Source organism: Netta rufina (assembly GCF_964035555.1).
Source record: "Netta rufina genome assembly, chromosome: 6".
Lineage (NCBI taxonomy): Eukaryota > Metazoa > Chordata > Aves > Anseriformes > Anatidae > Netta > Netta rufina.
In genome coordinates, this window is record NC_140129.1 from 20,383,962 (window position 1) to 20,406,888 (window position 22,927).

Here is a 22,927-nt window from a genome sequence, read left to right on the forward strand (position 1 = left end):
TCCGTGGCCTGATCTAAAAGTGACAGAGTTCTTTGTAGTGTTGTAACTACTTATGCAAGATGTGAACTGAGCATAGTAATTTTTCATCTCTATCTAAAATTAAAACAGTGTCTGAACTGTAACATGTCACTGTTTTAGCTACAAGACCGCCAGGGATGTGCCACCAGAATGAATTCCAATGTCAATCAGATGGCAGTTGTATTCCTGCTAACTGGGAATGTGATGGACATCCTGACTGTGCAGATGGCTCAGATGAACACCATAGATGTCCTGCCAGGACCTGTCCTCCATCCCTTTTCCGCTGTGACAATGGCAACTGTGTCTATCGAGCATGGATATGTGATGGTGATAATGACTGCAGGGATATGAGTGATGAGAGAGATTGTCCTACTCAGCCCTTCCGGTGCCCCAGCTGGCAGTGGCAATGTCCAGGTCACAGTATCTGTGTGAATCTCAGCAAAGTATGTGATAATTCTGCTGACTGTCCAAATGGAGCTGACGAATCCCCATTGTGCAGTAAGTTACTGTTCAGGCATCTACAATAGCCTACAATGTCCTGTGGCTTCAGAAAGAAACAGAATATGTTGAGTATCCAGATGACAGCCATGTTATAATCAACATGTATAAATAGCGTAGCAGCATTTCTATCAGAAATTGTAAGCTCACTGTAATTAAAGCACTAATTACAAAGTGGAACTTGCTTGCAGATGAAAGGAGACTATGGTAAATTCATTAGCTAAAGTCTGATCTTATGCTCTGAATTGCACTGACTTAAATATGGTTTTTATATAGCAATATGGGAATGAGCTTGGTTTTCCCTAATACATTGACTAAAGAATGGTATGCTTTAAGTTCAGAAGAAATGTGATTCAGTCTTTAATATTTTCTTTTTCTAACTTCAAAAATCATGAAAAAAATCGAAAAGCTCACATGTAGCCAGCATTTGTATTTGTGTTGATTATGAATTGATTTAAGCATAACCTTTTTCTTTCTTTCCTTCCTTCTTTTCTTTTTCTCTTTAATCCATGCACATTCTCAGATGAACCCCAGCCAGGTATGATTATAAGTGACTTTAAATTATTTTTTATTAACTCAAATTTAGGTCTGGAGTTGTACAGTAAATATTTTGTATAATCTAGATAGTTTTGAAAACATTGTTATAAATGTTTAGGAGCATTTTCTTTAACATTCATTTAATGGGATTCAGAAGTAAATAAATACTATGTTATTATCTGTCTTTATGTGTATTGTGTATGAGAGCCTCAGTTCAGGCTTATGTGGCATAACTGGTGATTGTGCAGGATGTTTTACCAGCAGTTTTAGGGTGGTAATGCAATAGCAAAGTATTACATTTAGCATAGGAAGCTTTTGTTAAGTGCTTATTTCTTTCCCTGATGCCATTTCAGATCAGGAGAGCTGCTCTGACAATAATGCTGGCTGCACTCATGAATGTATTCAAGGCCCCTTTGGAGCTCAGTGTACCTGTCCTATTGGATACCAGCTTGCAAATGACTCCAAGACCTGTGGTGATATTAATGAATGTGACCCTCCAGGCTTTTGTAGTCAGCACTGTTACAATGAAAGAGGGTCTTTTAGGTGTTACTGTGATGAAGGATACATTCTGGAAACCAATGGGAAGACCTGTAAAGTCGCAGGTGAGGAGTGTTGGTGGCAACCTAAAGAATGCCAGTAGCACCTGGAAAATATTCAGCTTTGCCACTTCCATACTTAAAAAAAAAAAAAAAAAAAAAAAAAAAGCAGATGCAAGACATACTTACTGGTGGCAGATCACTTTGAGTATTGCACCTGACACCTAAGGGACAGTTCCTAATTGGAACTATTATTTTCTTGAAATGAAATATTTAAATTAATGTTCTGGGTTTTTAACTCTGCAATGACCAAAAATAATATTCTAGAGAAATGCAGTGCCATGCACCTCTAAACCATAGGTTGAAATTTGCTCTTTTATGAAGTTCAGTGCATCCAGAGTGTTTAAATCCCAGCCTTTTCATAAGACTTCATTACTCAGTGTTATTTTTCTCACAGAATTATTGCTGGGTAGCTTATTGGTTTAATTTAATTTCTTTTCCTTTGACAGAGTCTGGGAATCTTCTCTTGCTAGTGGCAAGTCGTAACCAAATCATTGTGGATAACATCACTTCTCAGTCACATAGTATTTATTCTCTCATTCGGGATGGAAGGAATATTGTGGCTATTGATTTTGATTCAATCACAGATCGTATCTTTTGGTCCGATACAACACAGGATAAAATTTGGAGTGCTTATAAAAATGGGACTGACCGAAAAATAGTAAGTTCCACTGAGTTATTCTTGTCTCTTCATTGTGGAGAGAAAATGAAGACACTGTGTCTCCACTTAACAGAAGGGGAAAATTCCAATGTACTAAGAAGGGAGATAACATAGACAGAGTGAAACAATTCAGTAGATGCTAAGCCAACATTTCATACAGCTTTTTGAAAAAGAAAACTGAATGCTTTCAGGAAACTTTAATACCAGGCTATAAATTGATTTTCCTATTAGTAGGTGCATACTCCTTCACTAGGCCAGCTGAAGTTAGTAGGAGTGTTTGGGTATGTGCTTTGCTTGCATTTTGAATGTGTACATTATGACTCATTTTAGAAAGTGGTAGAGATTTAGTCCCCTATTTTCAATACCTATAGAAAAGTGTGAAAAAAATATTTTGATTGATTCCAATGAATTTGTTCTCTCTCTCTCTCTCTCTCTCTCTCTTTCTCTCCTTTAAAAAAATTTCATTGTTAAACAGGTGTTTGACAGTGGTGTCACCGTGACTGAAAGCATAGCGGTAGATTGGGTAGGTCGCAATCTTTACTGGACAGACTTTGTTCTGGAAACAATTGAAGTCTCTAAAATGGATGGGAGCCACAGGACTGTGCTGATTAGTGAAAATATAACAAACCCAAGGGGACTAGTGTTAGATCCCAGAATTGAGTAAGACTTTTTTATGTTTTGTTTTGAGAAAATGCATATTTTATGATGATAACAATATTCCGATATTCCCAACCTGTACTGTAATTGTAAATGACAAGTGGAAGAGAAAACCTATGAGAATTTTTAAAATGGTGTGTTCACAGCGTTAATTTAATATCTAATATCATATGATGGTTGTTTGTAATTTGTTACTCTGTGTCACTGTAACAAGATACCTGCTCTCTTTTGGAACAGGTCTTCCTGTATTGCTCTTGCTTCCTAGTTGGAAACTTTTAACTTAAAATTCTGGAATATCTTTATCAGGCAAAGGTATACCGATGCACAGTGTAGGTGCTATGCCTACCTGACAAAGAACAGGCTACTGCATAGCCCCAGCTGTCATCACAAACCGATGTCATCACAAAAACACTTTACTGTTTTGAACAGCAAGTGGCATAGAGTAAATGGAATGTTATCATTTGAACTGGTCATGTACAAAATTTTACTGTTTTTTCAGCCCTGCAGTGCCTTGAACTCTGTTTACTGCCAGCCATATGGGGCTTTTTAGTTATAGTCCTGTTAGCATTATCCATGTATGCCTGTAAAAGCACAAACCCATATCAAGTTTAGTATTTAGGAAACAGAGAATCAGATTACAATCCATGATGAAAATAGTGCTATTTACTGTTATTATTGACAAAGGATAGCAGCAGTAGAAGTATTTGAAAAAAATTACAACAGAAATTATGGTAATATCTTAAATAAACATAATCCTGGAATGAATGATTTCAGTATCTTTGTGTAGAACATTTCTTAGAAGTGTGGGTTTTGTTGTTGTTTGTTTGTTTGTTTTTCCCTTGTTTTAGGTCTTTTTTTTTTTTTTTTTGGCTAATGAAGTTTTGTAGGCAGCTAGTTTGTTTGTTTTTTTGTTTGTTTGTTTTCAGATTGGTAACCACAGGTTCCTTTTTTTCAGTGCTCATGTGATGTTTTGGACTGACTGGGGCCAAAACCCTCGAATTGAAAAAGCCAGCATGGATGGCAAAATGCGAACAGTGATTATTAACAATAAAATCTACTGGCCCAATGGACTCTCTATTGATTACCCAAATAAACTTCTCTATTTTGCTGATGCTTATCTTGACTATATTGATTTTTGTGATTACAATGGAAACAACAGACGACAAGTGGTCGCAAGCGATTTGGTAAGACATTAAGAAACAATGTTTTCCCTTGTGCTTCCTGATACTAATATTACTACCGTATTTGCACTATGGTAGGCTTAGATGTGTATTTTTCTTAAAACTATTCTGGTGAAGCAGATATTATGTATTCTAGCTCCTTGGTACAGCTGGAAAATGAAGATTTGCATACACTATCCAAAGTCCTTCAGGAGATCTTCAAGGAAACCTGGAGCTTAGTGTAGACTGTAGCGCTTTAGATCTACACGTGTGAAGTCTAACAGCAACATCTGAGATTGTTCCTACTAGCTGGTGCATTTGCTGTAGGGAAATAGAGCACAAAAAATCTGCAAGAGCTTTCTTCTTCAACTTCTGTGGATGATGAATGCTGCTGTTCTTGATAGCAACAGAGGATTTTCTGTTGCCAGGGCTTTTATGTTCTGGGCACTTCATGAAGACCATTCCTCTGGTAGGCTATCTCGCAATGAAGTGCTGCTGTCAGTTGGCAAGATGGTGTACCAGCACAACGGTTTAGATGTTCAGTTGGTATGCATAAGCTGGTATAAAATAATGACATGTATTTTTAAGAATTGAGCCTTGTGGCACATTTATCCTTGTCTAGACAGACAGTTCTTGTGCATTAGGAGCTGGTACAGTCTTTCTTGCCCCACTCTTCGTTTTCAGAAGTTTAGATAAGCCATCTTCTTCAACAGGCTGGTAAATTACAGGGGAGTTTATCAGAGATCCAAGGTCTTGACAGGTCCATAACTCTCGCATTTTCTCTTGCGCTCTTGAAAATCTGCAATTGGGTGTTTATCTGTTGGTTCCTTGTGTTCTGCCTAGTGGTTAGACTGTTAATTCCTCATGCTGTACATCTCACAGGCTCTATATAGCATTTTTATTTAAAAAAGAAGAAACATCCCCTTAATTAGTGCCATGTTTCCCCCACTAGTACCTTGTTTTCAAGCAATAGATGATATTTCATATTCTTTTCCTGGAAAATATCTTTTGAAGTACAGCTGCTTCTGCTTTCTTAGCTATTTATAAATTGTGCTTAGCTCTGTTGTGCAAGCTTTACATGTTCTAGTCTCCAGAACTAAACTGGTAAACATCCTTGTCTTCTAGATATTACAGCATCCACATGCTCTAACTGTCTTTGAAGATTTTGTTTACTGGAGTGACCGGTATACAAACCGAGTAATTCGGGCAAATAAATGGCACGGAGGAAACCAAACAGTTATGATTTATAACATTCACCAGCCTTTAGGGCTTGTGGCAGTCCATCCCATAAAGCAACCTCATGGTAAGTTCAGCAAAACAACTTTGATGGTGTCAAAAATGTGCCATAAAGTAATGTCATGCATAAGCACTTCTGGAATCAGTCACGTCAACAAATGGACTGGGTTAAAACAAGAAAACAATTTATGCCATTGACTTACAATTGAAGATAATTTCAGTTTGTCCAGCCTGCTGAATATTCTGGTGTTTAGGGAGGGTGACCAAGAAGCATGTAAGCATGACAAATGCCAAAAATAGGGAAGTAGTATATGGAGTTTTCCTGCTCCTTGTTTTAAAGGGCTTTATAACAAAATCAGAGTGTTTTTGAAAGTGTTACCATTTTTAAAATTTGTCTCTGTGGCATACCAGACTTGGCTCCATGTACATGAATTCTGTCATGCTCTTAGGCAAGTTAGTGTCATCATCTTTCTTTGAATACATGTAGACTTGCATTATTTTACTTAATGAAATAATGAATAAAAATCCTTAATTACGTTCAAGATTCTTTCTCGGATCATATGTAGGTCGTCTCTTGCATCTTAAAAGGCTGTCAAAAAAAATTTTTAAATCACCTTTTATCTCTTTCAGTTAGCATCACCTTCCAAATGAGTCGTTGTCATTTTATGGCATGACTTGAAGTTAGAGAATTATATTGGTGCAGATACTGACTGTTTCTGCATTATATATTTTGTGTTGGGAGTATTTTTGATAAATAATTGTAACAGTGGCTTATATTCTCTTTTTTTCAGGAAGATGTTCTTACAGGAGAGGGAAAAGTCTTGTATTTTAGTAAGGCGCTAGTAATTGTCAGTGCTATATTGTGTATGCACTGTTTTGGAGCAAAACCTTCCTTAGTCAGCTTCAAAGCTAAAGCTGCTTCGCACTGTCAGTGGAAATTATTCAGCCACCAGAGTACTGTTAATTTAAACATCATAGTTTTAGTTTAGGAGGTTGTATTTATAATGTGGGGTTTAAAAATATTTCTACTACTGATTGAGAAAATGATTTATTTTCTTCACTGTATTAAACTAATTAATTTCGTATTTTTTCTTTTTGATTTGCTCTGTTATACTTTATATGGCCAGAGAAAGGAGGACAGCACTTGCAGAAGAGCACAACATGCTAATTTTTACAAATGAAGACATAATTATTTGATTATTGAAATTTCAATTGTAGTACTAAGGCTGTCATCCACTCCCCTTATTTTGTAAAACAGTAGATTTAACATCAGCTAGTTTTAAGATTTGCTATATAGAAATGGGGCATTTTCTTATACTTTGAGTTTTGAGTGTATGCCATTGTTTACTGCCATCTTTTGATTTCTTTTATGTTCGTGTTAGTTTTTATATTTGGAACAACTGTGTCATTTCCTGGAACCTATACGTTTTTAGAATAAGGCCTTCTGAGTTCACTAAGGGTATTTATTCTCAAAATCTATTTTAATTTTCTTACGAAGATGGTTCATCCTGAAAAATCCTCTTTAACAGCGATTGTATGGAAGTGATCTAAATGGTTGAATTTTAGTGTATAGTAATAATAGCAGTCAACAAAGACCTTTTCAACTGTCCTATTTATACTTTACAAGCTTAGTCTGCAAATTTCAGTGATCCAAAAAATTACATATTGAACTGATACTTCCTTTGAATGAGGCATAGTAAGCTATGTTATCTCCTTATTTTTCTCCAAAAAGCTTCAGTAAATAATTTGAATCCCCCATCCAGAAAGGTTATTGTGATCAAAGACTGAAAATCCTGCAGGCCTTCTCATCCAGTTAACAAAAGTTTGAAAAAGAGTTTGAAAGATTTGATATGATACAAAGAAAATTAAAAGATCAATATGGTAATGTTGCTGACTTTCCAGGGAGAATTAAAATGTGTTAAAAGTGTATTGTAGTGCTTGTAATTCTTGGTAGTAACTTTATTTTTAATTTCTAATACCAGAACTGACTTAGTGTTGTTTGATGTTTTCATTATCAGTGATGCCAAATGTTCTTTCCAGTTGGTCATATTTTAACAGTTGCTAATTCTTTTTTTCTTTGTTTTTTCTTTTCAGGTATCAATTCTTGCGCATCATCCCCCTGTAGCCATCTCTGCTTACTTTCTTCATCTGGACCACTTTTTTTTTCCTGTGCTTGTCCTTCTGGATGGATGCTTTCTCCTGACAACAGGAACTGCATGAGAGGTATGGCAGAAATAATGAGACATGAAAAAAAAAAACCTGACAGATTGTCAGAGCCATTTCTCTGTCAGGCAAAAAGCTTACTTCAATTCTCTGAGCTGCTGCTCTTGAAATCAAAGGTTGGGGTCATTCTAGACAGACTTTATTTAGGAAGCATTGAATGAAATATATTTGGCCTAAAGATGTGGAGTTCTGAAAAGAGCTCAAAGCCAGAGGTTGCTTCCTTTGGGAGAAATACATATTTAAGCTCTTAAAAAAAAAAAAAGCTTCATTTAAAAATGTCTAAGCATGTTTAAACACGTTTACCTGAAAGTAAATTTATGGTAAAAGAATAGGAATACTCCCTTAGATATAAAACAACAAATCACAGAACTCCCAGTTATATTCAATAATAAAGATTAGTTTTTGCTGCTGTAACTGTATGTTTCTTGAGTCCTGCTTAGTAGCTGTTAGAATCGATCTCAGGAATGTCTTGGAGAGTCTGAGCTTTGTCTTGGTGGTTCCCATGTTCCTAGAATATGCATTGTGATTGCATAGTGCTGAAACTTTCAATGTTAAAACATTACAGTGATAATTTCACTCCTGGTGAGGTAAAAATAACCTTTCATATAAGCGCTTTACAAAGCATCATGTTAATATTCATCATTTCTGTAAGCATCAGGGAACCTTTGGTAGGGGGGAACAAGTCAATGCTATTTTTTTGATGAGAGGAAAAGTATTGAAGCATAACTCTGACTTATATTGTATATTTTTACAGTTGAACACCCTTTCCTTATTGCTGTGAGAGATAATATAATTTATGGAATTTCTCTGAACCCTGAGGAAAAGACCAATGATGCTATGGTTCCAATAGCAGGAGTTCAAAATGGTGTTGATGTTGACTTTGATGACTCAGAACAGATGATCTATTGGGTTGAAAATCCGGTAAGTTAGTCTTTGTGTTCAAAATGCGCAGTAAAATAGGACTTATTTAAAATATTTTTTTGGAATGAAATATATTAGCATTACAGGTAATGCTTTTAAGAAGTATAATTGAAAAGGATTAAAGTTTTTTTCCCCCCTAGAGCACTAGATACTTCATCTCTTTTGTAAATTAGTTTTAATCTCTGTCAGCCAAAATATTTAATTAATGCTATTTCTGGATTACCCAGAGACATGAAGAGGAAATATCAGAGAACACTGACAGAATTGTACTCTCAGCCCGTTGCTATCATCTGCTCTTCATCATCTCTGTTAGCCTAGGGCTTATTTCTGCAAGCACATCCAGAACAGTTCTCCATGGGAGTAGTACCTTGGACCCAGAGGCACTAAACATTAGTATTTGAGTGCGTGCTATTAGAATGAAATTACATGCTTGCATGGCCTGGTCTCTGGTCTGAGCGCTTCTTGAAGTAACATAGTACAGAGGCATCTTCTTCTTAAATATAAGAATGGGGTTGCAAAGTCAAAGCCACTTCCAGGTAGCAAATATGAGGCTTATAGTTCTAAAAAAAATACTTTGAACTAGTTTTTAATAGTTTGCTATAATTGTTTGACTAAGCCTCTTTAATGACTGTCCTTGCTAAACTGAGAGATATGTGTTTCCTAAGGATAACTTGCCGCAAAAATCTCAAAATTAGTGAGTTGAGTGTTTGTTTTTGTATCATGCCCTAACATCACATACTGTAGGTAATACTATTAAGCCTGCAAGCTATAAATTACCATTTCAGAAGTTACAGAAGAAAACTGCAAGGATAATCTCAATTTTGGATCTTCCTATTGCAGCTTACTAAAAACTTGTTTCTTATGTATTTATGTTTACAGAGAACACTATTTTTCTTTATGAGATTTCAGGTTTATTCAGGATGGTTACATTGAGGTATCCTTATAAAAATCTTTTGATACTAAAGTACAAATTACAGTAGTGTGACTGCACATAGCTTAAAAATATACTGATCGGGCTTATATAGCCATTTTATTTCTGTTGATCACTTTGATTTGGTTAATGAACTGTGGTGCCTCTTTACACCATATAATTATGATTTACAATAATATTTTTACCATGGTTATGCACTGAGCACATAAAAATATTTTCTCTCTACTGGATTTTCATTTTTGCTAAGAAAAGATTGTAATATAAAGTATCTGCTCACATAGTTAGAATAAACAAATTTTGTGAAACTGCTCTTGATATTTTGTCGCTTTTCTTATCTTTTTTTCCAAGGGTGAAATCCATAGAGTGAGGTCAGATGGATCTAACAGGATGGTTTTTGCTCCAGCAGCTGTTATTGGTGCTCCTATTGGCCTAGCATTGGACTGGATATCTGCAAACCTTTATTACAGTAATCCAGGGACACAGTCAATTGAGGTAATTATTTAAGAAGGACAATTGAAAACTAAGAGCATAGATATTTTGCTACTATGTATACAGTTTGAAATTAGAACTGTTTTTAGTGAAAAACTGAAGTTAGATTTTTTTTTTTTGAAGCAAATAGTGTGAAGAGAACTGATTTACACACTTAGAGAAACAAGCCTGAATTTGAGCACAGTCAAAAAGATTTTGAAAGCAATATATTCTGTGAACTTTATTTATGCACAGATCTCTTTTTTCTTCAAGTTAGTAGGCTTCTGGTGTTTAACGCACAAACTCTTCTTATCACAATAGCTATTACTACTATTTTCACTTGAAGTTAAAGATCCCAATGCAGTGCCTCTGACAATACAGGAACGTTGTCATTAAACACAGTAAGATCCACTCCCAAATGCTTTGATATCATAATATGTAGCTTCCTGGAGACTAACAGTCTGATGATATGGGAAGAATAAAACTGCTGTTTATTGTAGGGAAATAGAGGATAAGCAATATGTAATACTGTAATGAATGTTACTGTGCCTGGTCATGAATTTCCTTGTCCTAAAGTCATCAAATTTAAATAAGTAAAAGGTAATACTTCTTGAAGCAGCATTTCATCAGCCCCTTCAGCCTGTAATACTATCAAGATATTACGGAAATTGAAAGATTAGCTATTTTTAGAACTAGGATACTTATTCATTAATATAGGCAGGTTCTGAGCAGCAAGTAGCTGCTTTAAGGAGTACATGCTAAAGAAAGACTGTTAGGAGTACTGAACAATGTACTTTGTAGCGTTAGACAAAATTTTCTGTGATTTCAAAGTCTGGTGGATTTAGGTTTCCTTCCTTTAATTTGACAATCTATCCTAAGTTCTATATTACATGCCCTGACAAGTTCAATGTTTGCATAGGTCCTGAAGCTGCATGGTGAAGTAATGTACAGGAAAACTCTGATCACCAATGATGGTACTTCTCGGGGAGCTGGAATGCCAATTGGTTTGTCAGTTGATCCAGCAAGAGGGTAAATTTCTAAAGCTGCAGTTGTTTTGCATGAGTATTTTCTACACATATTTCCTAATTTTTAGGGTCTTAATCTTCAATCCCAGATTTGACAGTTTTGTGTTTTGTTTTTTTTTTTTTCCATGTTTGTGCGCAATTTATTCATTCTTTTTGAGGCCTAGAAAATTATTGCATGACTACATAAATTTCTGCATGAATGTCTGTTTTCCTTAGTTTACCAAATACTTACGTGCTAGCATTCATTTTTTTTTTTTTTTTAATTAAAAAGGATCCCAGAATATTATGATTGTGAAAAGAATCACTGTAAAATGGGAACCCAGAGTAAAGACAATTATCAAGTCTTTTTTTACATTACCTTGTGATGTCTGTGTTGAGGCCTGTCAATAAGTAAAGGCACGGTACATAGGAAGAATGTCACATGTAGTGTAGTACTAAATATGATTTTTCTAATCTTTCCCAACATAGGATCCCTATACACTAGTCCACAAATGGAATGAATAGAGCTATATTTATTTATTTATTTATTCCATCAAAGTATTCAAAACTGCAATATGATACTTTTTTTTTTTTTTTTTTAATCACAGTGTTTCATAGGACCATATTAGTAATGAGACTGTTCTGCTGGTGACCCAGCAGGTTTTCAGATGAATTGATGACTGACTTTTTGTTCCTGCTTTGGAGTCTACCCTTTGCCCTAGATGTTTTTCAGCAACTGAGGCTGGAGCAGTGGCACTGCTATATATGACCCAGAGCCAGTTAATTGAATTCTGTTTCATACAGATTTTATGAACTTGCAGTTTTAATTACAAATTGGAACCAAACTTAATGTTGCAACTTTGCAACTGTCTGTGAAACAGGTTTATTATTTGCCTGTCTTCTTGTTATACACTGCTAATAATCTGCTGAGGTTACCTGCTGACAGTATTGTGGGTGATGCAGGAGAGTATATAGATTTCTGAAAATGGTTTAACAGGCATTGTTCTTTTAAAACAAGATCTTTTTTTTCATTGAGGTCCAATTCAAAGTGATCTCTGTTCATCATGTACCAAAGTATTTGGCTAAGGAAGGAGATGGATTTAAGCATATGTCTTAGTCACTCTGGGGCATTGATCTCCTTTACCTAACAGGTATGGTGATGTGTTACAGGAAGCTGTATTGGACGGACCAGGGAACTGACAGTGGAGTCCCAGCAAAGGTTGCTGGTGCAAACATGGATGGAACAGGCATAGAAACCCTCTTCACTGGCAACCTTGATCACGTGGAGTTCATTACCATTGACATTAAGGAACAAAAGTTGTACTGGGCAGTCACAAGCACAGGAGTGGTAGGAGATACTTTTTTAATAGTTGCTTTGTTGCTGCTTATATATCTGTGGGTTTATGATTACCAAGTGTAATTCAGTGATGTTAATTTACTCATGGAACTGGGAGTTGCAGGACCAACCAAAATCTGAATAATAGTTGTTACTGGTTACCTTTAAAAATGTAGGATGACTTGAATGGAGAATTATTATTTATTAGTGTCCTGCTGACCTTTTCCATCCTACCTATGGAAGGTACATAAAGACCTTATGCACGAAGGGATTTTAGTAGCATATGTTGTATTTTAATTTTTTTATTGTAACATTGAACTTATATTAAGCTTTAAATTGATTTCTTAGATTGAGAAAGGCAATGTGGATGGTACAAATCGTGTGACCCTGGTGGTTCATCTTTCTCATCCATGGGGAATTGCTGTGTATGACACCTTTCTGTACTATACTGATAGAGATTATGAAGTTATTGAACGAGTTGACAAGTCTACTGGAGCAAACAAAGTAGTACTGAGAGACAACGTCCCAAGATTGAAGTGCTTGCGAGTGTATTATAGAGACAGTAAGTATTTGCTAAAGAAGTATTTCAAGATTTCCAGCTTGTGAAAAAATCAAGCTTCTCTTAAAGACAGGCTACATGCTTTTTAAAAACAAATTATTTGATGTGTCAAAAGCATTTACCTCATTTTGGTAGAGAGATGTTTTACCATTTTCTTAAGGCATCTATTCACATGCATAATTTTACAAAAATATTATCAATGTAAAAATGACTAAATAACAAGTTCTGTTACTTTAGCTTCAAACGCGTGTATCTGTTGTATCTGATCGTTTGCCTCATTAATCTTAAATGACAAGAAAGCAGCAAATTAATTACTAACCTGTGTGCTTAAATGGTGATTAAGCTGGATATTTTTACAGCTGGTTGGTAATACAGTGCAAGTATATGAATTTGGTTGTATGTCTGTCAGTGATGATACAGTTCAGATTTTTCTGTGTTGCCATGTCTTTTTTCACAACAGATTCTGCTGGTTCCTCAAATGGCTGCAGTAATAACATTGGAGTTTGCCAACAACTTTGCCTACCGGTACCTGGTGGATTATTCTCCTGTGCCTGTGCTACTGGCTTTCAGCTAAATCCTGATAACAGAACCTGTTCTCCATACAGTTCATTTGTAATTGTTTCTATGCTTTCTGCAATTAAAGGATTTAGTTTAGAGACATCTGATCACTCTGAAGCCATGGTACCACTGGCAGGAAGAGGTATGTGAAAATTATAGTAAGAGGAAATCTTATAATGCCTACTGTTTTGGCATTTCTTGCCTGCATACCCATGTTTGAAATAAGTTTGTTTACACTAAAGATAATTAATTACTACTTTTCAAAACATTTCAGGACGAAATGCACTTCACGTGGATGTTCACATGCCCTCTGGTTTCATTTACTGGTGTGACTTCAGTAGCACAGTTCCCTCTCAGAACGCAATACGTAAAATTAAACCTGATGGTTCTTACTTCAGAAATGTTGTTACAAATGGAATAGGACGAAATGGAATCCGTGGCATTGCAATTGACTGGGTAGCAGGTAAGTATAGGTGAATTTAGGAGAATGTTATTCTTTACACACTGTAAAACTTGTAAACTAATATGAATTTATCCTAAAGGAAATATTTTGAATGGAAATCATACATGATTTTAACTATGCCTATGAGCTGATTTTAAAAGAAAAGGAAGTAATGAATGCGTCTTATGTTTATATATATATATATAAATGAAAGTTTGTTTATCTTTTGCTATATGACCTAGGTATAAAATGATAAACAGAGTAAATATATGGAGCCTTTCCTTACCTGATGCTTTCATATTTATCTTAGCTTTCTTTTATTATCTTTGCATTCCTAAGTGGCTGTTATCAGTATATTACTATACCTTACTACCATAGTGAATTACGTGTATCAGAGAAGATTGTACAGAGAAATTGTCTGATGATGTTATAGATAGAAAGGACTTTTCATGTACCCTCAGACTGCTCTGTGGAAATCCTATAAATTTTACTGAAAAGTAAAGAAAGCAGAAGAAATACTTTTTCTTTAAACCTTCATTTTCCCTTTCACAGTTCCCATTTTTATTCAAACATTAAAGATTAATTCAAATATTAACTCTTGAGAAAGTGTTCATCAACTGACCACTGCCAGTAATATTTTTGTTTTATACATATACATATTGTGTATATGTTTTGCAAAAGTTTTTTTCTGGAGTTTGATAGGTTTGGAGGGGTTTTAGGATAATCTTCTACCATATACACTTAATTTAGTTACTGTATGCAGTGCTGTGCCAAAACACCGATTTCACAGTTGTGTGTTGTAAAAGGTAAAGGGATAAGAGTATGGAAGGGCAAGCCAAAAGCAGCTCTAAATTACGAATAAATATTTTAGATAGAAAAAAATAAAGAAAGAAAACTGTGGTTAATGTATTTTCGATTGCATACCAATGGTTTCCTCTAAGGAAATCATCAGGGGTTTAGAAATTAATTGATTGTTGTCATTTTGAGTATCTCTTTTCTAATTCCTCCAAGTGGAATACTTTGTGTTCTTAACTTCTAAGATGTTTATGGGTATTCATTTTATAGTTTTGTATTTTATCAGCTCATGTTTCTCAGGTGGTAATGCTGTGCATTAACTTTCTGTTTTGTCATTCTGCTTTTTTTTCCCCTCACTTTTTTAAATACAGGAAATCTTTATTTTACAAATGCATTCCTGACAGAGACTTTTATAGAAGTTTTGCGCTTAAACACAACTTATCGCCGTGTTTTGCTTAAAACTACCATAGATATGCCAAGGCACATAGTAGTAGACCCAAAAAACAGATACCTGTTCTGGGCAGATTATGGGCAAAATCCAAAGATAGAACGTGCATTTCTTGACTGCACCAACAGAACAGTTCTGGTGTCTGAGGGCATTGTCACACCTCGTGGGCTGGCGATAGATCACAGCAATGGCTACATTTACTGGGTGGATGATTCCTTAGATATGATAGCAAGAATTCAGCCTGATGGTGGTGATGTTGAAATTGTGCGCTATGGCAGTCGCTATCCAACTCCATATGGTATCACTGTCTTTGGGAATTTTATGATCTGGGTGGATCGGAACCTGAAAAAAGTCTTCCAGGCCAGCAAGGAGCCAGGCAACACTGATCCACCAACAGTAATCCGAGACAACATTAATTGGCTAAGGGATGTTACCATCTACAACAGTCGTTTTCAGTCACGTTCACCCCTTGACATCAACAACAATCCTTGTGTGGACGACAATGGAGGCTGTTCCCATCTGTGTTTTGCCCTGCCTGATATGCAAACACCCAAATGTGGTTGTGCCTTTGGAACACTAGGCAACGATGGCAAGAGATGTTCCATTTCAACAGATGATTACTTGATTTTTGCCCTTGAGAATGCCCTCAGAAGTATCCACCTAGATCCTGAAAATCACAGTCCTCCCTTCCGCACAGTCAATGTATTAAGAACTGCAGTGGCCCTGGATTTTGACAGCATAAACAACCGAATATATTTTACACAAAGTTATCCTTCAGGGACAGGAAGAATCAGCTACATTAGTATTTACTCGGGAATGGGCACTCCAACAGTAGTTGCATCTGGTAAGTACACAGAATTGTGATGCAAAATAATTGGATATTGAGAAAAACAGACTAGCACCTAGCACTAGCTCAGCAGGTATTTTTATGCTAATGGTCAAGGTAAACTGTTTAGTTAAGATAACTGATTAAATGCTCCTTCTTACTATTCTGCTCATTTTTTTCCTCTTCTGAGAGTCTTATTTCATCTTCATCATAATGAAAAGGTAATATAAAACTGGTTATATGTTATTATGTATTTTTAGTAATTTTAAGATCGCAGCAAGTACCACAGAGATGCAGAAAGATTTAGGGAATTTATCAGTATGAAAAGATAACTATATGGGTTTAATTCATCTGTAAGACACCTGTAATGATACTGAATTATTATGATTATGTACAATCCTAAGTATGTACATTGTCATAAACAAAAAGTATTGCAGTATCTCAGGAAACTGTACTGAACTTGTTTGTGTGTCTGCATGTGTCTAAGACCTGGGGACTCCAGATGGCATTGCCTTTGATTGGATCAATGATAGAGTTTACTACAGTGACTACCTCAATCAAACTATCAGCTCAATGGCTACAGATGGCTCTAACCGCACTGTGATTGCCCGGGTTCCACGACCAAGAGCTGTTGTATTAGATCCCTGCAGAGGGTATGTGCTGTACTTTGTATACTTCTATAATGATTGCAGATGAAGCTGTAGTTTGGACTTCGATGAACACTGCCAGATGCTTCCTGTTCTAAGCCATAGGTTCCAGAAGCTTATAATTGTCTTGGATCTAACTCTTAAGTTTTTGAGCTGGTATCAGCCTCAGAGGTCTGAGTTTTCTTCAGAGACTTTTAGAACATTTATGAATGTGTAGTATATGAGGCTCCTCCTCTAACTGAGGTTGGGAGCCAGGCATTGGGGGTTAAAGGAGAATGATTTTCAAATTAAGTGTTTATCAAGAGACTACCTGTCCTCCCTTTGCTATCTAAGGCAGAGAAACAAAAAATATCTGTTGAAACAAAGATTTCTTCAAGATTATCAAAACCTGATAATCAAGGTGGCACTGCCAAGAGATGGAGTTGTATATGATCTTTACTTTCTTTTGTTGCTGTGTTTCCTGAGTGCCTCAATTTTTTTTATTTTTTATTTTTTTTTTTAATATCAAAACATCTCTAACAGGCTTGGGGGGCAGTATTAAACTGTATTTGAAATGAAGAAATATAAGCAGGAGAATATGTGATTTTAAGGAGACATCAGAGCTGGGAAAACTTAATTCAGTGGGTAGAGTTCAGTCCAGTGGAGCCCAATTATCTCCACTAGAAGATTCCTTTGTAAATATGAGATAAAATAGGGAAAGAAGTTCTTTCCCTCTGGTTTTGCACTCCACAGTTCAGTGGAAGTCATCAGGGTGGAGATATCCTGGAGCAGTTAGAAGCTTTGTGAACTTTCCTTGCTGAAAATAAAACTTTTTAATCGTGTTACTGACAGGTATATGTACTGGACTGACTGGAGTTCCAATGCGAAGATAGAACGAGCTACACTTGGAGGAAACTTCAGAACGCCCATTGTAAGCACAGATCTGGTATGGCCAAATGGGCTTACCCTGGACTATGAAGAACAGCAGCTATACTGGGCTGATGCAAATCTGTATGTATTGATAACACAGTTGTTGTTTTGCTTTAGGTGATTTTTCAAATAGGTCTATTATTTATTTTTTATGTTTTTTTACTGTTTTTCAGCATTTCAGTGGAATTTGATAATTTGTATTATAGAATATTAAGAATTACTTAATAGCAAGACAATGTCAATTCTTATTTTTGATGCGGAACTACTGTACCATAGGGGGTTTTGTGATATCACAAGGAAGAATTAGTCCAATGCTTTATGGCATTTGTACCAATTGGAAGTTTGTTCAACTTACTTTTGACCCATGGTTTTTATAGCAATCTTCTCTTACACGTACAGTCCAGTGTACATTTTTGCATTCATTTCTCATGGTTAATGGCTGTCACTGGCGGAATTTGGCTTCAAGTTTTTGCTTTTGCCAAACAGACAGAATCTTACCCTCCAGTGTATGCCACCAGGATTTCCATCATTGGCATGAAAGCTTTTAAAAACAGTTTAGTTCATAGCCATTCAAATTCACCTATATTCTCAGAGAAATCACTGCAGCAATCAGACTTTTCTCCTCAGGTTCTTTCAGAACAGCAGCTCCTTTGCAGGCTTCTCCTCTGCTGCTGTGACAGAAAGATGTCTGTAATGTAATTTTTATGGTCTGTGCCTCTGTGGGATCTTCTGGAAGGTAGGCATCCTTACATGGATTAATCTGTGTGCAGGGAATCTGTAACTCTGTCCTAGGGATCCCGTTACAGATGCAGAATGTCAGATGAAACATCCTCTTTTCTCGTCTAGACTTCAGTTAATGAAGGTAGGGCAGCAGATACATAAACAGTGTGAAGTCTTCTACATTCTGACTTCTCATGTGTAGGGAAGAAGAATACTCTTTTTCTTAAAGAGGTGCTTTATCCCCCCTCTTTAGAGGGACAGATGCTAGCATAGGGTAAGACATGAGAAACAGACACTCAAAGAAGCACAGTGCTTCTTAGCTTTCAATGCTAAAAAGTTGAAAGACATATTTTAAGATGTCATTATTTCTTTATTATTTTAGGCAGAAGATTGAGAGGTGCACCCTCACTGGTACAAACCGTGAGGTAATTGTTAGCACTGCTCTGCATCCATTTGCAATGACGTTGTTTGATCAGCACATATATTGGACAGACTGGAACACACGAAGCATTTACCGAGCTAATAAATACGATGGTTCAGATCAGATTGTAATGATCATGAATCTTCCACAAAGACCAATGGATATTCACGTCTGGGCAAAAAGCAAGCAGCAGCAGTGTACCAACCCTTGCAACCAGTTCAATGGCGGTTGCAGTCATATTTGTGCACCAGGTAAGCTATTACGCTTAATGTCTGTAAGCTGTTAGTATTGTCTGCATTAGAACTCATAGTATAATAGGTTTCATTTGCATGGGGACAGATGAAATATTCCTTAGTGTTCCCTGCAGTGTCTGGGGGCTTGGAATTAGATTATCTTTAAAGGTCTCTTCCAACCTAAACCATTCTATATGTGTAATAATTATTTTACAATACACTACAATAATGCAATCAAAATGATTGCCTTTCAGGCTCATGGTACTTTGCAAATACCCTTGAGGGCTTTCCCTGAGAATCTTTGCAAATAAAAACCACGTTTCTCTAATTTAAACCAAAACCATTTTTTTTTTCCTGAGATTTTAACTTTTATTTCCTCTGGAGTGGGATGTTAAGTCAGCTCAGCAGCATATAGTTATGTTAGAAATATATATTGATGCACTATATACTGAGTAGATACTTCCTATCACACATTTAAAGATTCTTTACAGAATCACAGAATTTCTAGGTTGGAAGAGACCATCATGATCATCGAGTCCAACCTCTGACCTAACACTAACAGTCCTCCACTAAACCACATCACTAAGCTAATGGTCACTATTTCTTTATTACACGTTATTATGAAATCTTTCTCTAATGGTTACTTTTCAAATAAAAGGTCTCTACTGCCTCATCTTAAAATTTGGGCAGTTGCTGAGAAGATAGCACAAACTGATTTCTGTACACAGTGGGGCAGGTACACTTTTGAGTCATTGTCCCCAGAAGCACCGTCTGACTATATCTTCAGCTGCATATTGGGGTGAGACCAGAGTGACATATGTACCCCACCTCATAACTCCTTGTGCTCATGTAAGGAGAGAGTCAAAGTGCTTCAACAGGTCACCAGTCTAGATGGCCATGAAATCAGAATTGCAACAACCCCAAGGAACATAACTGCTACAGAGCTGATTCGTGTGTTCTGGATTTCTGTAAGATATGATCCTTTACTCTGGAAAAACTCATTTAGTGCCTGCTTTCACTTTTAGGATCTTAAATGCCATTAAAAAAATCTGTTTTGAATGAAAACATCTCTAACTTCTCATTGATTTTGAGAAGAGCAGTTAGTTTGTTGCAAGGAGTTTTGAAAATTCTCTTTTGATTTTGAGGGATAGAGTCTCAGCTGGTATAGCTCAGACATTTGAAAGCATCAGAGACCATCTTACAGTCACTCAAAAACTATTTGAACACAAGCAGCTTTTAAAATACTCCAAGTTCTGTTCTAGGGAGCTCTAAAATAACTCTTCTGGGTTTCAATGGATTTGCCTTCAGTTAACTGAAATAAAAATCTGGCTAAGTAACCACACTTATTTCTAAGCAGGTAGATTTTATAGGAGTTATGAGGTTTTCATTGCATTGCATTTTCGAGTATTACATCTGTGAACAGTTTAACAGAACCCAATCTAAAGCATCAATGTTTTTGTTTTTTTTTTTTAAACTGCGTAACATAAATTTAGGTCCAGATGGTGCGGAATGTCAATGCCCATCTGAAGGTCGCTGGTATTTAGCCAATAATAACAAGCACTGCATTGTGGATAGCGGTACCAGGTGTGATGCTGGTTTCTTCACATGCCTGAATGGGCAGTGCATCTCAGAGCGATGGAAATGTGACAATGACAACGACTGTGGTGATGGCAGTGATGAGTTGGAGAGTGTGTGTGGTAAGCATTTAAAATAACTAAATAACTGCATGAGAAAGTCTGTGTGCAGACTCTGTCCTGACTGTACAGTATTCTCCATCACTTGTGTGGCTTTACGATCACAGATCATGTAGCTGTAGTTTGGAAATGATCCCCTGCTTGCTCATACTTGTTGTCTTACATCATGAGGTCTGAATGGAAACTAATTTGCTCTACAATCCAGAAATGTTATAGTATTAACTTTATATGATGTGTACCCCATCTATACTTTGTTTAATTCAAATATGTATTTTACTTTTCATGCAGTACGTTTTGCAGCTGTGTTTGCACTGGCAGGTAAAAACATTGTGGTTTGATTTGCTACTTTGAGAACTTAGATTATTCTTTATCCATGTATTTTCTTCTTATTTATTTTTATTTTTTTTTAATATTTTACTATTTTGTACAGCTTTCCATACTTGTCAGCCAACAGCTTTTACCTGTGGTAATGGGCGATGTGTACCCTATCATTACCGCTGTGATCACTACAATGACTGTGGAGACAATAGCGATGAAGTTGGCTGCTTATTCCGAACTTGTGACTCCCACACAGAATTCACTTGCAATAATGGAAGGTGTATATCTCTTCAGTATGTCTGCAACGGAGTAAACAACTGTTACGATAATGGCACATCAGATGAGAGAAATTGCCGTAAGTTCATCCTAATTACCGAGTACATATTTGAGTCTGTTTTTTTAGATCAAAGAAGAGGCAGATCTCCCTGTGTATGAAGAATTATGACAAAGGCAGCAAAAAGGATAAAAGTTTTTTATTTACATTACAGATTCTGACAATTACAGATTGTCATTTTGAAACAAACCGAATCCTTAATCTGCCTTGATCCAATAAATACTAATAGAGTGCTTAATGTTAGGTATTATGAGTAATCCCATTGACTTCAAAAAGATTTATTTCAACTGAATTGGATGCAGGGCCTACATTTTTGCAGAGTTCACAGTGGATTTTTCTTGTACACTTTGTATCATGACATGTTAATTGTATTAGGTGTAATCATCAGTAGTGAATATTTTGACTGTTATAGAGGCATCGTTTATATTTATGCTTTTGAAAATTATAATCCTTATACTTTTCAAAAAGTTAAGTCATATTTGTTTTCCGTAAAATAGAAATTATGATTAGTTCAATATTGACTACTAATACAGTTAATCAGGATACTTTTTTTTTTTTTTTCACTAAGGTTATATTCCTTAATGGAAAAAATTATCTGGAGTTAGAGAAACAGTTTGATAAAACTGTGTTTAGGGAAGACTTTCTGTTTTTACATTTTTGCTCACAAACTGATTTTTTGCACTATATTATTTGTGACTTATTTTTTATTCTCAGTGAAATCTGAATATTTGAAAATCTTGGTCTATTAGTTATTTGTAGTTGGTATGATGATTCACACAGTAACAGCTGGTTGCAAAATCAGGCATTACAGTGTGAATAGCTGTCAATTTGTCAATTTACATTCCCTCAGTCCTGAGTATTAGCAGGTATTTCTTTGATAATGTTTTTGACAGTACTTTTCCCAATGAAAGCAATGGCCTAATTGTTTCCATATGGCATCAACAGCATGAGTATACTTTAGCATTTGAACAGAAATTAGAGGAAAATGGTTTGCATTATTTGGATGTTTCTTTTTTCATTTTCCAAGGAAATCTGGGATTAGCCACTATTGAAGAGAAATATAGCAATGAAAATATATAATGTACTACAAAGAATGTACTCTGGATTGATCAGAGTCACAAAGATGGGGATTTAAACAGTATTATGTGTCTTTCAATGGTATATTCGTGAAAAAAAAAAAAAGAAGCTTTAAAGAACTTTGCTTTTTCCCCCCTCCTTAAAGCGGAGCGCACTTGCCAGTCTGGTTTTACAAAATGCCAAAGCACAAACATTTGCATTCCTCGAACGTATTTATGTGATGGTGATAATGATTGTGGAGATATGAGTGATGAGAGCCCTACTCATTGTGGTAAGTTAATAGAGTCAGTTACTTTCTGTACTTCAGTAATTCATTCCACTCCTCCTTAACTTTGCTGTAACTCTAACTGTTCTCAAAACCTACTCTTTTCTAGTACTGAAGAGTTCTAAGGTGTATGCATTTTATTACTCACTCTTGTTCATCTAAATAGTGCCTATATCTAATAAAATCTTATTCGTTTTTTTTGATGCCATTTTAATGCAGCATTTGAGAGATCATTTCTTTGCTCTGCACACTTTTTTTTTTTTAACAAGGTAATTGTCACTGAGATATTCTACTGAATTGGCTTTTTCCCGAATTTTATTAGTAGTATATTTTCGTTCTAATCAAGTGAAATTATATACAGTTCCAAGTGTAATTTCGTCTAGCTCTTTCATGCAGTTGCGTGTACCTTAACTTAGGATTTATTTTTTTGTTTTG

The 22,927-nt window shown here is 35.9% G+C and overlaps 1 protein-coding gene across 1 annotated transcript in view; it reads left to right on the forward strand.

Annotated features, from left to right (window-relative positions):
- The window catches only part of LRP2 (LDL receptor related protein 2), a gene marked incomplete at both ends in the record, with an annotated part of 116,183 nt that overhangs the window by 53,722 nt on the left and 39,534 nt on the right, over positions 1-22,927 (forward strand). Inside the window, 21 exon segments of the mRNA XM_084288772.1 lie at positions 139-516; positions 1,407-1,655; positions 2,099-2,310; positions 2,786-2,970; positions 3,923-4,151; positions 5,253-5,430; positions 7,458-7,586; positions 8,341-8,507; positions 9,787-9,930; positions 10,826-10,935; positions 12,081-12,258; positions 12,595-12,808; positions 13,266-13,505; positions 13,638-13,826; positions 14,972-15,892; positions 16,362-16,527; positions 17,353-17,511; positions 18,533-18,822; positions 20,298-20,501; positions 20,929-21,171; positions 22,373-22,498. Coding sequence (XP_084144898.1) covers positions 139-516; positions 1,407-1,655; positions 2,099-2,310; positions 2,786-2,970; positions 3,923-4,151; positions 5,253-5,430; positions 7,458-7,586; positions 8,341-8,507; positions 9,787-9,930; positions 10,826-10,935; positions 12,081-12,258; positions 12,595-12,808; positions 13,266-13,505; positions 13,638-13,826; positions 14,972-15,892; positions 16,362-16,527; positions 17,353-17,511; positions 18,533-18,822; positions 20,298-20,501; positions 20,929-21,171; positions 22,373-22,498 — 4,911 coding nt within the window.